The sequence below is a fragment of the Lepisma saccharinum genome, chromosome 1 (assembly GCF_977018435.1).
Source record: "Lepisma saccharinum chromosome 1, izLepSacc3.1, whole genome shotgun sequence".
Taxonomy (NCBI): domain Eukaryota; kingdom Metazoa; phylum Arthropoda; class Insecta; order Zygentoma; family Lepismatidae; genus Lepisma; species Lepisma saccharinum.
In genome coordinates this window covers 151344708-151363602 of record NC_139229.1, presented here as the reverse complement: position 1 = coordinate 151363602, position 18895 = coordinate 151344708, and the positions used below count along the sequence as shown (strand labels likewise).

The 18895-nt window shown below is 36.5% G+C and overlaps 1 protein-coding gene across 4 annotated transcripts in view; it reads right to left on the bottom strand.

Moving 5' to 3' along the window:
- Positions 1 to 9207: 9207 nt before the first annotated feature.
- The window catches only part of lig (ubiquitin-associated protein-like lingerer), a 77022-nt gene continuing 67334 nt past the window's right edge, over positions 9208 to 18895 (bottom strand). For all 4 annotated transcript variants that reach the window (XM_083140479.1, XM_083140505.1, XM_083140488.1 and 1 more), the window contains one exon: positions 9208 to 10817. In XM_083140479.1, coding sequence (XP_082996605.1) covers positions 10713 to 10817 — 105 coding nt within the window. In that variant the 3' untranslated portion in view covers positions 9208 to 10712. The remainder of the gene's footprint in view (positions 10818 to 18895) is intronic.

Below are 18895 nucleotides of genomic sequence, written 5' to 3'. Positions count from 1 at the left end.
TTGGAAATTGCGTTTTTTTTTATTCCAGAAATGCAAAATAATCACTTGAGGGAGAATAGTGCATAGAATTCGAGACTTACATACGGGGGTCATTTCATAAATAATGCGCACTATTTTTTCTTACATGTTCATGGCATGCTAGGCAGTATCTCCTTAGAGTCCTTCAGTTTAGTCCATGCTTCTCAATAACCGTATCCCAAATCAATTAATCTTTCCACGGATATCAAAACATTTACGTCAATTTTTGAATAATGCGTGGACATAATACTGCATATCCCATGAATATTCAGAACGGGAGATCCTCTGGATATCCAGGATGGGAGATTCTCCGGATATCCAGGATGGGAGATTCTCCGGATATCCAGGATGGGAAATCTCAAGGATATCCAGCTCTCGATATCCATGAGACATTGTGGATATCCCTTGCAGATTTGTGCTATCGGCGCTATTCACTAGATGTTTACATTTCTGTTTCTCCTTGGCGCGGGCGGGAACTGCACTTCCGGTTTTGAAAGGAATAACATGGATTTCAAAGGTGTAAAGGCAGTGTCTTCGGAAAAGGCGACATTATTTGTGTGGCTTTTGGTTTCAACATGAGATAGGGAACAAACAATTGTTCTCAGGTATCTATGCATCGTTTTCAGACAGACCCTGTACGAGAAAAATCAGTGGATTTAGGCAGTAAGGCGAAATGATTGGACACAAACATAAGAGGGAAGTAGGGTCTGCAGTCGGCACTTCATCAAATCAAATAAAAATATTTTACGCGTTTCGAAAATTATAATTGTCTAATTCTTGAACGACACTTGCAAAAGTTAATAACAAAATACAATAACTGTGCATTTCAGTATAGTAACAATGAAATGTAAAAAGAATTAATGGAAAATAATTGATGGCTTGTGGATCGAATACCATGATAATAATAAACAATAATAAGTTTAGAATAAAATTTATTTAATTAGGTAGTGTATAACAATAATTTTAAACGTAATAATAATTATTATTATTTCTTTTACTGTTGTAATCGAAGTATTTCAATGTTTATAATTAATGTAAGCTTCATTTCAACCTGCATAAGTCTTTTCAAAAACGAAACTGTTGGTAGATCAACATTGCCTTGGAAAATATTAGTATTGTCCCTTATATCTGCATCCAAAAGATCCGGGAACTTCCCAATTTTTTCGAGGTACCTTTGTCTCTCTAGAGAACGGTTCTTGCCCGCAATCATTGCTACTGTCGGGCAATGCCAATTTCTCCCAGGAACATTAATTCGTTTCCACTTCATTGACGATATTGCGACGACCATTGGAGTATCGGTAATTTATGATTGGAAGGAGAAGTATACTCGTTGATCCTGGTTGGTCAAATATAATAAAAGGGATAGAGCGAGGAAGAACCGAAATGTATTGTCTTTTGTTACAGCAAATTGAATGCAAAGCTGCTGATTGACATCTTTTAAAGAGAAAGGCAATACCTTTACAGCTGCACATGATTACGTGCTTCCTTGTCCGACAATACAGTTCCTTCAGCAGCGACAGTAAGTCAATTTGCTTCATATGGGAAATGCCTGGTCAATTTTCTATTTTCTAAAAAAAAGGGTTACATGAAAAGACATGTAAACATGTTAAACCATGAGAGCATCCCCCAGTTAATTTCAAGGCTCATCCAAACATCCCCTTTACAACAAAGATTTCTTACTTCGTGATATTTTATGCTTAACTAATAAACTTTTCGACTTAGAATTGCCGGGTTCCATTTTGAAGAGGAAATTGTGTATTATACAGCAGTGACGTGCACTAAGGAGTAGCTACTCTAGCAGAGATAGATCAATCAATCTCACATCTCTCGCTCATTATTTTCAAATCACAATATTTATTGTCTTGTTAAAGCCAGAGTTCATATGAAACACTTTTTTTCACGCGCTTCTCGTTCCTTGGTGCGATCGGCGGGCAAAGTTGGCCTAGCTCGCTCTTCCTCCGCCTCACCAGTTTCAGGTAGAAACGGCCGCCCGAAGGAAAAGGGAAGATTTCTGCCTCTACTTCCCTTGCTCCCTCGTGCTCCGCTGCAATGGTTGAAAGCCCGCGGTTTCAGGCCCACCAGTCTATCTCCTATAGGACAGATAGGGGATTGGTTTCCCTTCGATTCCTTTGTAAGAACTCCGAGGAAAATTTTCTGCAGTATTTATGTTCTCTACATTTACATCACAACTTTTTACACGTTGTACATTATGAACGTATAATATGGGATGTAGTTTTATTATTTATGAAATGGGAACATGTTATGTGCAGACAATAATGTTATGCTTTCTTTTCTTTCAAATATGCAATATATGATTAAATTACAAATATGTGCTCAGTCTCTCTCTCGTTTTAGTAGTGTTTTATTTAAATATACCAATCTCTTGGCTTCTAACAGTCATAAATACGGATGTATTTATTTGGGCAAGAGAACATGCATTCATATTGTTGTTGGTTTGGTTTATTTTACTTCGCTTTTCTGCCACATTTCGTTATTGCGAAAATGATGAGTGATGATATGATGAAATTGATCAAGATACCTCCTATGAACAATCCAGGCCAGGATTCGAACCCGTGATGAGCGCACATTCTTGTTCCTATGTGTTGTACTCTGCAGTGAATAATGAACTAATTTGGAATGAAAATGTATCTCGGAACTCAAAAAGACAAATGAATATTATTGAAGAAACTACAAAAAAGTGTGTTTTGTTACCTGTTTTGTTTCTGTGCATAAAGTGGACTTGAAGCACCAAATCAACCAACCATGGGGGGACTGGTTATCACAGTGCGCTACGACACCAGGAGTTCCGGGTTCGAACCCAGACCTGGGGTTCTTTGTTTGTCCCTTCATTACTTTTATTGTATCATCTTCGCAATTAACCAAATGTGACAAAATAGTGAAACTAAGTAACAAAAATGAAATCAAATCATTGAGTGATTGCATGATTTGGTTCATTTTACTTCACTTTTCCGCCACTTTTGGCTAATCGCGAAGATCATACGATAAAATTGAAGGGACACACACAAAGAATACCCATGGCCAAGCCAAGATTCGAACCCAGGATCTCTAGCTTAGTAGTCAAACAAAATGGTTTTCTATTTTGGAATGGGGGTGGGGTTACATGTACTTTTTTTTAGTACTCATTCATCATTTTGCAATCTTTTCCTGTATTTTTTTTTTTTTTTTTAAATACTGCACCCTAAATGGGAAGGGTACAACCCACATCAACCCCCTTGAGCATGCCACTGATTGCTACACCAAGTGTCGACATCACTGCTATACAGTGGAATACACATGTATCACCAAGCGAATTGTCTACCACCATATTTATTTACATTGTTTTACACGACGCAAAATTGACAAGCTGCGGACCACCTCTGCTCCAGCATACACAGTATGTAACATTCTTATTCGTACACACGGATTTTCAAAGAAAATCCTTTAATATCTGAAAGGAAATACACTCTTTTGAAATTGTTTCTTTGCAATTCAATAACAATATTACCCAAATTCTGTATAACCAATGACAATAACAAATTAAATGAAACTGAGAGAGAAACATGCCATTTTTTGTACAACTTTTCTATTCGTACACTTAATAATATAAAAGAAAAAAGTATATTCAGAGCAAATTGACTGACAGTTCTAATACTTTGGTGCGTATCCTTTGGCTTTAATTACTGCTTGACACCTGTTCTTCATAGAATTAACTAGTTTCCGACATGTTTGAGAGCTTTTTTTATTCCACTCGGCTTGCACAACAGTTTTCAACTCTTGTTTGGACTTTATGCCTGCTTTATGGACTTGCCTCTTCAAATTTGCCCATAAATGTTTAATGGGATTTAAGTCTGGACTTTCAGCTGGTGTTTGTAGTAGTTTGGGCAAATTCCATATTAGCCAATTCATGTTAACTAGCGCTTTATGCTTACTGTCGTTGTCTTGTTGGAATATGTAGATAGGCGGCATGTCCATTTTTTGGGCACTCTGCTTTACATTGTTCTTCAATATGTCCAAATAGACATATGCATCCATGATACCATCAATAAACTGGATGGTACCATCACCTTTGGACGACATGCAGCCCCAAATCATTAATGACCCACCACCGTGTTTAACTGTTGGAACTGTTAATGTGATCGTCGTCTTTATTTGATTTTCTCCAGACCCTATTTTTCCCATCTGACCCGTATATATTAATCTTGGACTCGGTCTGACCATATGACACTATCGCAAAATTCCTGGTCCTTATGAATGTGCTCTTTCGCAGATGAAAGTCTATTCCTGCGATTCACCTTATTTAGATACGGACTCTTTTGTGGTATTCTGCCATTATATCCATGATTCAACAAGTGAAGTCGGACCGTTTGATCGGACATCATCTTGCCAGCAACATTTTCTACTAACGGTCGTAACTGAGGAACACTTGTCGGGGGTTTTCTCGCACTCTTTTTAAAATAAAGCATTCATCACGTTTATTCAACCATCTCTCTTTTGGTTTTCTCGGCACATTCTGTGTTGAACCTTCCTCTCTAAACTTGTTTACTATGTATTGAATTGTGGAGTGGGATTTATTGACCGTTTGTCCAATTTTTCTTAATGAATAACCTCTAAGGGCCAAATTTATAACATCATCCTTCAGATGGGAACCAAGTACACACTGATAAGATGATAGGCCTACAACAATACCTACGACAGCATTCCGCTTGACAGGGAGCGTGCCTGCATGTTCAAACTTGTTACGAAGTTGCAAACTGCACGAAATCGGCCAAATAGCGGTCGCGCTGTATGCGAGGAAGATTGAAACTCTTGCCTGTATGAATAACAATGTTGTATGAAACCATGTTTTTCTCTTTTCACACACATTATATGCTCTGTTTATACACTTTGAACACACATTTTTATTGACATTTGTTGGTGAAACCTTCATTAACATTAATTTCCAGGTACATATGAAAATGATTATATTTACTAGTAGATATGACATTTCTTCCTCGGAAATTCTGTGTACGAATAACAATGTTACATACTGTACATATAAGAAACAAGTATGGTGCAAGAGCAAAATTAATCAAAAATACTAATGGACAATTTGCTGAGCAATACTTGTGTATCCCACTATACAGCCAATGGAGTAGGCAAATTGCCCATCTCAATTTTCATTCTACATCCTGTGCTGTTTTAAGAAACTGAATTGTTGACATTTTTTCATGATCATGACATTGTGGAAAATGGACAATTTGCCTACCATTTCCTTTGCAAGAATATTTAGCTCCTTTTAGAAAATATATTACTTGTAATAACAGCTAGAAGAAATCATTAAAGTTAATGACTAATTTCTTATCATGCATTAATAATTCGACCATTGGCTCTACACTGGTTTCATTTTTTCCACTCATAACAACTGCACTTTTCAATGGTTTCCTATTCTATCACACAGTTATCTTATAGAATCAGAATTTAAAGTAACATTTAATGTTTTAATGTGGTTAACAAGGCCAAAAGTCTTGCAATTTTCTGTCTTAAGAACTTTCTGCATTAAAGTATTCTCTATTTTTAGCCAACAACATACTACTTAATGAAAATTCTTCAACCCTAACCAAGCATGGGTGATGCAATCAGTTACATGTCACATAATACTGGTCCCGCATTGCCAAAATGTGCTGTGTTCAACACCTCACAGTCTTTATTCAGTGCCAAGTGTTTGCATCATTAAAGGGATGAATGTACACAGCAAAAGTAGACCTAACATTGAATTTTGACAACGAAGCAAGGGAATGAAGTTATAAATATGCAACATGGGCACAAGCCAAGGTGAACATTTTCATCTGCAGTGACTGCATCAGTAAACAAATTACTATTCACTTTAATTCTCAAGTTGGTTGCAGTCTTTATCTTCTCAGCAAGACTTTACTTAAATGTGAAATATTTTTTGTTAAGCTGGATACATGCTTTCAGTTACAGAATAGTCAGATACCTTGTAGAGTGAATGAACACTTGACAATACTAATTCTGTGAACTTCGAGAAATGGTTACAACAAAACTTATTTGTAATCATTAACCGTGTTGCTGTTATGGACAATACCTCCTACTTACCGATTCAAAGCAGTAAAGCCCCGAACACACACACACACAAAAGAGAAGAATTTCAAGAATGGCTAGCCAACATATTATCACATTGAATATTGAAACTTTCAGAATTACTGTTGGAAGTTTAGAGCAATGCAAAAGGTGATGCCATTTGTAAAAAAAATGGCCACAACGTCTACCAAATTTTTGCAAACTGAATCTTTTAAGAATATATAGAGCACTGTCAAAGAGTAGAGTAGACTGACAAAATATTAGTTCCAATTTACAAGAAACTTGGGTTCTTACAGAAAGTGCAGTAGACACTATAATAGTGTGGGAATGTGAAAAGTATGTGGCAGCATGGAATTTATTAAGAAATAAAAAGTACCAGATGAATGATTGGGTTCTACAGGTGCTAATATTAATTTTAAAATTGCAATGAGATTGGAAAAGTTGAACTCATATCTTGTGGGTGTGCGAATTACTCACAATTACAGAATAATAAGTATTATTAAAAGATATTTAAAAAATACTAAAACTTATTTTACTTACGATTAGCGAGTATATACTATTTCCAAACAACGTTTCGGGAATCAACTGTTCCCTTTGTCAGGTTCCTTCTTGACTAGAAAGATCGCTTCATAGCCACGTCAAATTGAAAAAGGATATAGGAATAACTATGGTACAAAATGAATTCTAAAAACTTGCCCAATCCTGTTAAAACTTCCATCCCCACTACAATCCTTTCGTAAAGGATTAGGCGTTAAAAAGTCAATCTTAAAAAAAAAAAATTGACTTGGAAAAGTTAAAAGACGCACGCCAATCCACTTTCATCTGTGAGGGATCCAGATTGTCTTCTCACAGTATGCAGAAAGTTGTCAGGTTTCACTCCCCACCCACATAAAGTGAATTGGCGTGAGTCTCTTAACTTTTCAAGTCGAAATTAAGATTGACTTTTTAACTTGCATTTTTTACGAAAGTTAACAGGATTTGGCAAGTTTTTAGAATTCCTTTTCTACCATAGTTATTCCTATATCCTTTTTCCTAGTTTTCAATTCAATTTGACGTGGCTATGAAACGATCTCGCTAGTCAAGAAGGAACCTGATGAAGGGAACAGTCTATTCCTGAAACATTGTTTGGAAATAGTATATACTCACTAAATCGTAAATAAAATAAGTTTAGTATTTTTTAAATATCTTTCAAGAATACTTATTATTATGCGAAAGTTGTAATGAAGATAGTGACAGTGATGGCAAAAGCTCAAAGTTGAACCTCTGCAACATAGAAACCTTATAATTTGCTTCCCAGTCAACAGAGGACAAAACCCAAAAAACAAGTTTCTTTACCTATATAATTTAGAATAATACTGAGTGTTGAGATTGGCAATATCCTGCGAGAAAGGTGGTATGTTTTATCTTTAGTCTTTAGTGTATCTTTAAAACCATACATATGATCGATCCCTTCTAGATTTAACAACAAAGGGGGAAAACATGTTTCTGCAATCCCTTCCCTTGTCCTAATGTTACTGAGCTCACTTCATACCCATGGCACACATTTGACACTAGAACCATTCATTCCAGGCCAGGGTTTCAAATACAGTTCTGCATCCATATTTGGGTCATGGAGAAAACCTCCAGCATTGGTGCCCATAAATTTACAATGTTTAACCATATAATATCAATCAATAGGTGAAGGGCAGTATTTATATACATGGAGGTCCCCCTTTATTGACAAAATATCTCAATTTTACTGATTTCAGAGATCTATAAAAAGACTAATTGTGAAGGCAAACCCCTGCCTTTTGCTATATTTATGAACAGTTTTGTACAGTACATGTAAAGTTTTCCTTTTCCAAGAAAAATTTAATCCCAGTAATGTGGTTACATACATTAAGTGGGCTAATGGCCTCTTTAATTTTATATCCGACTAAGAATATTGCTTGTTGATGAAATTCCATACTGGTCAATAGTTTAATACGTTTCAAATCTCTCACTTTTTTTTTCTTCCAGAGGACTATACTCCCAGTGCAGGCCCATGGTTACAACTCCACCTCCACCCCTAATGGCCTCAATGGAGACATTAGTTAAAACGAAATGTTTTATATTTTCCAGCCCAGTTACGTAATCACAGAACGTATGAAAATGGCATGAACTTTTCTTCTGGTTTTATACAGAAGACATTTATTTAAGCTAGTCTTGCAAAAAGCCAATTCAAAATAAAAAGTAGTTTCAGGAGAATTTTTTCAATGACGCATTTACAGCCTGCATGATTTTCGCTCTACAAATGCATACTTCTGTGCTAAAATAGATTACCAAAATACACAGTAATAACTCAAGGAAAGCAAAACATTTCCAACATAAAGTATTTTTTTGTTTATCAATTTAATTATTCAAGTGACAACTGTAACACAAATGATAACGTAAAGTAACAAATGAACATTTTCTCCTGGGAAGTAAAATTTATTAAAATATTAGAAATCAAAATAAAGTACGGAAAGGCTTTTCTTGCTCCAGATAAACTTCAAAGTATAATATTTATTCATAATTTTGGCAGCAATGAACGAGTCCATTCCACACCATGGGAGTGGAACAACTCCAACTTGCTTATGCCTCGCATATTGTACATTTCTCCATAGTTTCAGGTTCCAAGTTAACCTTGCTTTCATAAATATAATTGAAAACAACTCATCATATACAACATTATCATCACAAAAAGTTTAACACTTACAGGGATGTGCCATTATTCTTAAAAAAATAACAGGAAGTAAACTTCTAAACAATTTCCTTTTTTTATTTGATGTTATTTTTATATATATTTATATATATTTTTGAATAATGAGAAATTTTCTTGATTCAAAACCTCCAATTTCTTTAATCCACAACACAAACTCACTTGTAAAAAACATCTAGATTCAAGTCTCTTTTTTTTTTTTTTTTTACTAATCCTGGTCTAACTTGCAACTGTACAGAGGGGTACATTTAAAATACAGCATTATGGACGAGCAGGGAAGAAAAGGTTTCTTCAGTCTTGCAGACACAAAACGTGCCCTGTACCACGCCTTTTCCCCTCCCGCACGGTCCACTTTACGTGAAGCCTTGATGTTAAAGGGCAAAGTTTATTCCGCAGCACACATTATCATTTTTAATAATCATTTTAAACAAATCAATATCTTCATCCACTGGCACACTGAACTTCCAATCTTCCATAAATCACTCGTGTGAATCAGCACACTCCAAAGAATAATAAATTAAAGCTCAATGATTCTTCTCTGAAGTTCGCAAACACCCTAAAATATAATAGTTCTGTGTCAGGGTTATCTTCAATTGCACATTTCTATCATATACATTTTGCAGTTAACTTCCGAGTAAGCTTTGCCCTTTAAACTCCACCAAAACTAACAAAACAAGATATACGTTTAGTTATCTCTTAATTTTTTTGTGGCCATGAAACGTTGCATGCTACACGAAGAAAATAGAAGGAGAAACAATGATGAATTTTTTGTCATTTTTTTAGCATATTAAGAGTTTGTTCACTGTCAATCGCACTTACAAAAACATAACTAATCTACACATATAATACACATTTGAGATACTAAACTTATATATAGCAGATATTACCACACTAAATATCACACTATGTCCAAACATAATCTACCATACATGGTGGTGAGGAAGCTAAAGTGAATACAAAACTTCTTTGCTTGTTGTAGTAAACATTTAACAAAACCCCCAATACAAATACAGCCTTAATTAATGATCACCTAACTTTACATTTATGTGAAGAACTGACAAGATCAGTTTCTGATCCTAAAAATCTTACTTTACAGGCAGAAATGCCCAGTAGGATATATATTGATATATACTTTATATATCACAGGGTTTAACAACACAAAGAAACTTAATGTTAGTTTCATCTCATTTTTAATTACTCAATGGTCAATTAACTGTACAAGAGAAGTAGATTCATGCAGGGACTTTCCCCCTCCACATGAAAAAAAAACTGTATGGTATTTTCCTATACACTTTACTCAGAAGCTAACACAAAATACCATTTATACAGCCAGTGTGGAGGAGGCAATAAACAATATTTAGGGGAATATATAGAATTTTACACATGACATTCTCTGCTTTTTTGTGTCCCAAAAGTTCCCCTGAAATACATTATGCCATCTGAATTTCAGATGTAGTTTGCATTTTATACTTTGAAAATCTGTGTTGTGAAACTTATTTTTCCCCCGGTTCCCTCGTTTAAATATTACAATAGTTTTACAAAGCTACATAGATCTATACAGCATCACCAAAGGGAACGAACATTTCTCTAACAAACGGATGCAAAGGAAAAAAAAAAACATCAAAGAGAGATTGAATTATGAGCGCAATTTCCAGACTTCTACATAATAATTTCTTGCTTACGTGTGTTCTTATTTTTTTATTATTTTTGTTCTTAAATCTACATTTAGTGTTACAAACTGATGACAACAAACACAAAATTCCGAAAGAGGAATTTCAATCACAATGCACCACCAAGAACCAATGATTTCTAAACAGATAACTCTGTCCTAAAATTCCATTTTGTCAACGTCAGCATCTTTGGAATATTTAACAATGCATTTTCATTTCTCCAAGGTTTAATTTGAGGCCCAGTATGCGGGACTGTACCCTCCTTGTTTAGCTCCGGACTTGTTCGGCTGGGATGAAGACTGGGACCTCTGTCCTGCAGTGCTCCCAGAATCCTATTAGGAATAAAAAGGACAACATTATGGTCAAATATTACTCAACACATATTTATTAATCATAAATTATCTACATTCATACTGAAATTTAACATAAGGTATCTATCAGTACCTGTAAAACATGTAAAAAAAATTACATATACAGTAGTGTGTGTTTATTGTGGTGTTAATGTGAACTTTAAAAGCACAAAATTAGCTACAGAAATAGGTTGTATAGCGATCTAGGGCCATGCACATTTAGTCTAACTAAAAACACAAAACATGAGATTACCACTTTAATGTTTATTCTATGAGATTTCAAAGCATGGAAAGTGTGGTCCTGCAACATTCACCACAAAATAATACAAAATTATGCAGAAAATGTGAAATAGGTTCTGAAACTCTCAATTTATAGTTTTCTTGTTGGCATAGCACTTTCTTCAATCTAGATTATCATGCCAGACATAAAAATAATTGTGGCAAAATATTGGTTGAATTCTTTAAAAAAATTGTATATGTCCTTATACGTAATTTGTAGTATTTTAATTATGTTCAAACTTTCACTCTCTTGTTTACTAGTTACATCATTTTGATCTGAATTATGATGAGATATTTTTGAAAATGAAATTGAAAAGGACATAATCACTACTGTTGAGGGGTATCTCCTCACAAGCACCCTTCCACTCTCACCCTCCAATCCCTTTAGGTATGAATCAAGAATCAAATGAAATTAGTGACAAGACAGTTTCACAATAAGAAAAACATGCACTGAATGGGAACATGTGCTATGGTTAATACATCATGCAGTGGCATACTACTTAAAGGGAGTATCTTAGGTGCTAATCCCTTCCCAAATCATCATTTAGTCTCCTGATGCAACCATGAGCCTGCCCAATAACATAGCATCAAGGTTTGTCACCTTCTAATCAAGGACTCTTGAGTTGGATTTTCAGTGGTGGCACATTTTCAGTGATTCAGATCTCACTAACTTTTAGCAGACAGTTGGGAAATTTATATCCCAGAACCACGTGGCATCAATTATCGTGCAATTTCTTCACAACTGAGGCTGTGTCCAAAAGGTACAAAGTACATACTTGAAGTACAGTCTTGACGGAAGTGACGTCACCTAGTGCAGTTCGAAAGCGCCAAGCAAACGAGTGTACAAGACCAGAGCACGCAGCACACGAGCAGTGCACACTTGCGATCTTTGCTTGCTTTTCATTCGTTAAAAAAATGGACGTCGGAAGTCCATCAGCTGGTAGTTGTAGTTCTTCCATTGTGTGGAAATGTAAGTAAACAAGTTTTTAAAATACTATGTAATTTTATTTATTGGTTTTATTCATATATGCGTGGCTTTTTTCTTCTATAGTGAGAAGTGTTTAAAAGTGAGAAAACAATTTATTTTTCCGCGATCGTAAACCATGTTGCGGAATGTGTGAAAATTAATTTGAAAGATCAAATTTCTTTCATATTTCTATAATTAATAACGTGCTGTGTTATATAAACTGCACGCCGAGTCATGTGTGTGTTGTTCACGGAAAACAAGAGTGGCACATACAGTCGATGTTTGATAATTTTAGTTTCGAAGCAACTTTTGTTGCAATCCTCACTTGTGCTGGCGCTGAAGTCGAAGTGCAGTTCGAAAGCTTTCCGCTTCCAGGCTTCAAGACCGCACTGCGAGTATGCTCTCGAAGTATGCTCGCTTCAAGTATGGTCTTGCAGCTTTCGGACACAGCCTGAACATGATATTTCAGGTCTGTCATCTTTGTTCATTCATTACTATACATATGAAATTATGACATCCTTGAATTACAAAACAATATATCCATTGTTTTTATTTTTAATATGTGCAAATTGAAAATCTCTGTTTTCCACCGAGTATGTATTGTGATAGATCTTATATAATGGGCTGTAACTAATCAACCACTACTTTTCCCTGATATATTTCACTTAAACATGTGATAACGATAACAAACACATTCCTAATGAGCAAAAATTGGGGTCCAGGGGTAAAATACCCAATTTTCTAAATTTCCTGAAAATAAGTTTCAAAAATGTTGCATATTTTCAGTTTTTTTGGCCCTCAAAATTGGGGGACAGGCACTACATGTCTTGAAATTATGATCTTTTGTCGTGCTGCTCGGCAAATTTGGTCCATCCAACACTCATACGACCAATGCTAGAAGCAGAATTTGAGATTATTTTTTCTGGAAGCTGGCAACACTACCACTCTTGTATGTTATTATCCCCCCCCCCCCCCCCCAAAGAAGTATCAGTGCATGAGGCTCTGTCTGCTAAGGGTTAAACTGTAAGTTCAGTCCAAGTTCACCTATTTGAGCATAAAGTGGACTTCAAAACTTTGATTTTTAATCCCAAACAGAACTACATTTCTCATTGTGAAAGTGAAGTCCCATCAGAAATATGGAACTTTACCTACATAATACCTTCCTTCACATTTACCAGTTCAAGCCATGAAATAGATCTCATTACAACTCAATGAACAAAATTAAATTTTATTTTTGTATTTTACTACATTTGATATTACAAAGGTCATATCTCACTGATTGCATTAAAGACTAACATAAATCATCAATTTAAAACAAGCGTCTATTCTAACCAATGAAATTAGTCAACCGACTTTCAAACAATAATTAAGACTAGAAAGTACCATTAAAATTCAACAACATCTATTCAATAAAGTCTTGTGAATTCAGTGGAAACGACAACCCAACCAGCAATCAAAACTGGGTCCTTGTTAGTCCATGTCAATGCCATACTAAGTGAGCACCAAACCTAATCTCCGACTTCCTTAACTTATACATTTTTTTGTATAAGAGCTTGACATCTCCCACAGAATAGCATTGACATGGGATTCACGTTTGATACCTGGTAGAGCAATTTTCACAAGACTTTTCAATGTTAAATACCCTGTGTGTGCCAGAATCTATTTCTAGCAATTCTAGTGATATAACAAAACAGGAAATTACAGATTCTGATGTACTTGCTGGTACGTATTCCAATATGATTAAGAGAAAAAGGCGGCAAAAATTTATGTTTGTGTGTTATAAATATCCTTTGATATTTTATACTTGCAGTGCAGAGAAAAATAATGTTGCGGTGGAATCATTAAATCACATGCTAAAAATCAAGATGCAAACTTGTTTTCAGGATAGGATGTAAGATATTGGTACATCAGCATGTTTTTCAGTAACAGCAATTTACTCTAGCTGTACACAAACAGTTTTCACATATTTTTGAGAAGGAAGTCATGGGATTGGCAATAATTACAAGACAAAGGAGCATCAGACCTTCCCCATTTCAGAATTACTTGGTACTATATACCACTGTACCATGTTCAATTGGTCAAAATTAAATTTGATCAAACGTTTGAAAGAAATTGAATATAGAAACTGTATTTTCTCCCAGATTTTTGGCTGAATATTTTTACATCAGAAATACTTGTAGAATCTCACCTCAACTTACCTTTAAAAATAATTAGGGCTGAACCGATACTGATACCCTCACCAATACCAATTCTTTAACAATTCCAATTTAAAATAACAAAGGCTATTATATATATATGTATGTGTGTGTGTGTGCGCTCCGTTGCAACGATGCATCTCAAGTTTACAGTCTTTTTAGATCAGTGACAATTGATCAGATGTTTCAAATATGAGAGAAATATTATAAAGAAGCTAGGAGACAATCATGTCGTCATCCCCCCCCACCCCCAATGTTGAAAAATGAGATCGTGCCTCTTCAACCTCCTCTAAAACTAAGCGATCAATCTTCCCAAACTAACATTAAATTATCCGTGAACATAAGAATAATTGGCGATTTACCAGCCCCGGCCTGACACGTCTAAAGCTAACAGTAAAGCTGTAATGTAAAACCAATCTCGTTTCTCTTTTGTCCTTAAACAAAGAGAATAAAAATTTGTAAATGAAATGTAAGGAGAGAATGATAACTAACCAGTCTCTTACTTCTATATCAGGCAATTGACTTCAGTACAGTGATATTCCAACATGATTTTGCTTTCGACATATATACTTTCGGCAAATGATTTCTAAAAAAAAAAAAAAAAAAGAAAGTAATTGCATAGTCCTATCCATTCCCATGGAGGAAAATCCAAACCCATCAATACACGTTCCAAAAAGTAACTGCCATCATCTGTCGTTCAAAGAACATTATTCCCCTGCCACTTCCCTGTGTCGAAACGCGCCTGCTGAAACCCAGTTATCCAAATTGGGACAAACAAAACTCTAAAGTTGGAAAGGAAAAGGGGATTAGCCCAGGTATTTCAATTCCCAGTAATATGCTACATACTATGTCTGAGACACGTCTACCATGAGAGCGATGACTGTTTTGACTGCGGGAGGTGTCGAAGGAGAGAGATGTCCACAATACACCAGGTGCCTTGTTGGTACCGGGACCTTATTGGGATTATTGTTACACGAGACTGCATCTGTCTGGTAGTCTTCGAAGGAACTCCTATGGGGATAATTTTACGTTAGCCTTGTTCTGCAAGATACTTGACTTCGAGTCTTATCTGCATATGGATTCTTTGTCACGTACTTGCCGTTCACGGAACTTGAGTCCACGTTCAACTAATGCACAAATATGTATTTTTCAGTTATTTTAAAGCCAAAGGTAAGTTGGAAAAGGTGAATGAACCTTTGAAAAGGAACAAATTTTGGTTTTGGCCACGCTTCTAGCGACTCAGACAATGGTATCGGCTAGTATCAGTGCAAAAATATCAACTGATACAGATATCCTCAGCTCAGCCTTAATAAATACGGCAATACAAAACTTGGGTTCTATATCTAACAAGCTCATCTTTATAGATTCTGAAGTGACTGTTGCATAGGTAATAACAATCATGCAAAAGAAAGTTTCTTTAACTAGTTTCATGCAACTTATACGATCTGCATATATACCGATACATATACTTAAAAACAGTAACAATTCAAAGCAGTTACAGGAAAACCTCGTTAATACGATATTGGTTAATACGAAGTACCCTTTAATCCGAAGTTCTTCCCATTCCCCAGCCGATAAGATAGGATTTATAATGTATTTCAGTACGGATAAATCGAAATACGGATAATTTTTAATACGAAGTTGTTTACAAGACCCTTCGGCAAAACTGGTTTCGCTTAATTCGAAGTAGACACCTGCGTAAAGTCGACAAGAGAAGATCGAATGTGGAAAGAGCTTGGACGTTATTTTAACTTGACCTTGACATGTTTCCTTGTCCTAAGAGCTGCTGACAACTCGAGGGAAGCAGCCCGAAATGCCCTCTGGACATTGACATTCTTTGTCAATGTGCATGGGAGGTGAAGCTCTTTCCCCGCTGAATGCGCCACCTTGGAAATATTCACCAGTGCCAGATGAAAAATGCGAGATAAGATCGCACGAATGTTCCAAAATACAAGACGCGTGGCGCCTGGAAGTCTCACCAATCTGTCTAGCTCTGAGCTCGCTCCCGTGAGCGAGCAACTTTTGGCCTGGTAGCAAACAACTTCCGGTAACCACTTTCATTAAAAGCGTGTTCTTTGTGCCCTGTAGAACTGCATAAAAAAAGGGAAACTGTTACAGATAATCAAAGCCGCATAGGACAACTAAAGATCGTCAACCCGCTTAATGCGTTGTCATCTAGGTTTCCCGCAAAAGTTGACATCGATCTTACGTATGTTGCAACTCCAGTTTCCCGCTTCATACGTTTCCCAACTGTGCAGTTCATAAAATTTGCCAAAACAGTGTTTTGTTGTCTGAGTGACAACAAACGGGGAGGGGGGGGGGGGGTCCGTTGCTAATTGTTTCGGCCACGATATTCTTGCTCGTGTGCGCACACCGTTCCTTTGGCGTCTAAAAAAAAGCAAACAGTTCTGAAAACCTTCTTTAACCTTCATGCGGGCGCGTAGGCGGTAGTTTACCGCCCACGGCACAAAAACAGGAACATCTACAGCCTACGAGTGTCCCGAAGCGCGGGAGGTATTTGTATTCTCTATTTACTCTATATATTACGCAATATGGCACTGAAGTCACTTGTCGGATCGGCATATCGCGCGTGCCAGTCATCATCAAAAGGTGGAAGGGTGAGGTAGTCTGTAATCTACCGCCGTGCGCCCGGTACTGGGACAATTTCTCCGACCTTTCGAAAAAAATGTGAGTATTCAATTTCGCTTTTTTTCTTGTTTTATTGCATGTACGAGTATAGGCAATAATAAACTATAGTTTTACAGTGCTTTGCACCATACTAGGGCCCAACAGGATCACAATTATTATGTGCTATCACCAAGAGTTTTTTTTACCAAAATTACATTCGTTCTATCGTCAATTTCATGTTTTTTTCTCTCATAATTTTCATCTTCTTTATTATTCATTTATTATATGACTCTCTCCCAAGCATTACCAATTATTCATTATAACAAAATAATGACAGTATAATAGTTAGGACCTACCTACCCAATAATTATTGTAGGTAGTACCTTTCATACCAAATATACTTACAGTAGGTAAAATTATGTTTTTTCCCATATTAGAAAAAGTGTGTTTATTTTTCCCACTTTTCAGGGCACGCTTCACAAACCCTGAAGATGTTCGAAGAATCCTCCTCGAACTGGACGAGGAAGATCAAGCTAATGGAGTTCAGGAGGACGAAGTGGACTTCCCTGATAATGTTGATTACGAAACCCAATTTGTTGAATATGGTACCCACAACAGTGACACCGAGGAAGAGTTAGAAGAGGCAATGGAAGACGACAACCAGAGTCTTGAGGATGGAGAAGAAGACGACGAAAGTCCAGGTTTGAGATTTTACATCGGAAAGAATGGATATACGATTTGGGCAAACAAACCTCTCACACAAACCACTAAAACTAAGTCTGCAAACATTATAAAAACTCTTCCGGGTCCCAAAGGGGAAGCTAGAAAATGTCAAACAAGGCTCGAATGTTTTCTGACACTAATTTCTCCACAAATGATCGATGACATTGTCAAATACACTAATATACACATTGCTCAACGAAAGACTGAAAGGCAAAATCTGTCTAGCACCAGCTTCCGGGACAGTGATTACAGGCCCACCTCAAGAGCAGAAATAAAAGCAGTTTTTGGAGCTCTGTTCTTGATGGCAGTCAAACGTGGAAACCGCGCAGATATTGCGGGCTAATTTTAGTGAACGCAGGTTTCGAATGTTGCTAAGATCTCTTTGTTTTGACGACATACATTCTCGTCAAGTGCGATCTGCTACCGATAAATTAGCTCCTATACGTGACTTTCAGACAGCCTTTGTAGCAAATTGTCAAAGAGCCTACAATGTTGGTGAAACTGTAACCATCGACGAAATGCTGGTGGCTTTTCGTGGTCGATGTAGTTTTATACAGTGCATGCCGAATAAACCCTCAAAGTATGGATTGAAAATATATTGTGTATGTGATTCTCAGACATATTATACTTATAATATGATGATTTATTGTGGAACCCAGAGACCTGGCTACAGCTAAACCTCCAAGAAGCCATTTGATATAGTGACCAATTTGTGTGATCCATTGAAAAAAGTAGTCGTAACGTTACAACAGATAACTGGTTTAGTAGTTACCCCTTGGCTGAACATCTGTTATCGGTTGCTTGACTTTCCTTGGGACTTTGAGAAGCAATAAAGCTGAACTTCCGCCCGAATTTGTGAAACAAAATCCCAACCTCGTCCCTGGCCATCATTTATTTGGGTGTAACGACGTCGCAACTTTGATGCTACCAAAAAGAAGTTAGTTTTGGTTTTGTCCACATTGCACGATGGACACGAAATAGATGAGGAAACAGGCAAGCCAGTGCAGATAATGGATTATAACGCCACAAAAGGAGGGGTCGACACTGTTGATCTGATGTGTTCGCGGATTACGACATCCAAAAGAACACAAAGGTGGCCAATGGTAATTTTCTTCCGAGACCTCGATATTGCTGGGGTAAATTCCATGAGGATATATGAAATGAATAATCCATTGAAATCCTTTAGACGGCGGCAGTATATTTTTGAGTTGGCACTGGAACTGATGGAAGAAAACCTGAGGCAACGAGCAAATGTGAATACACTTCCC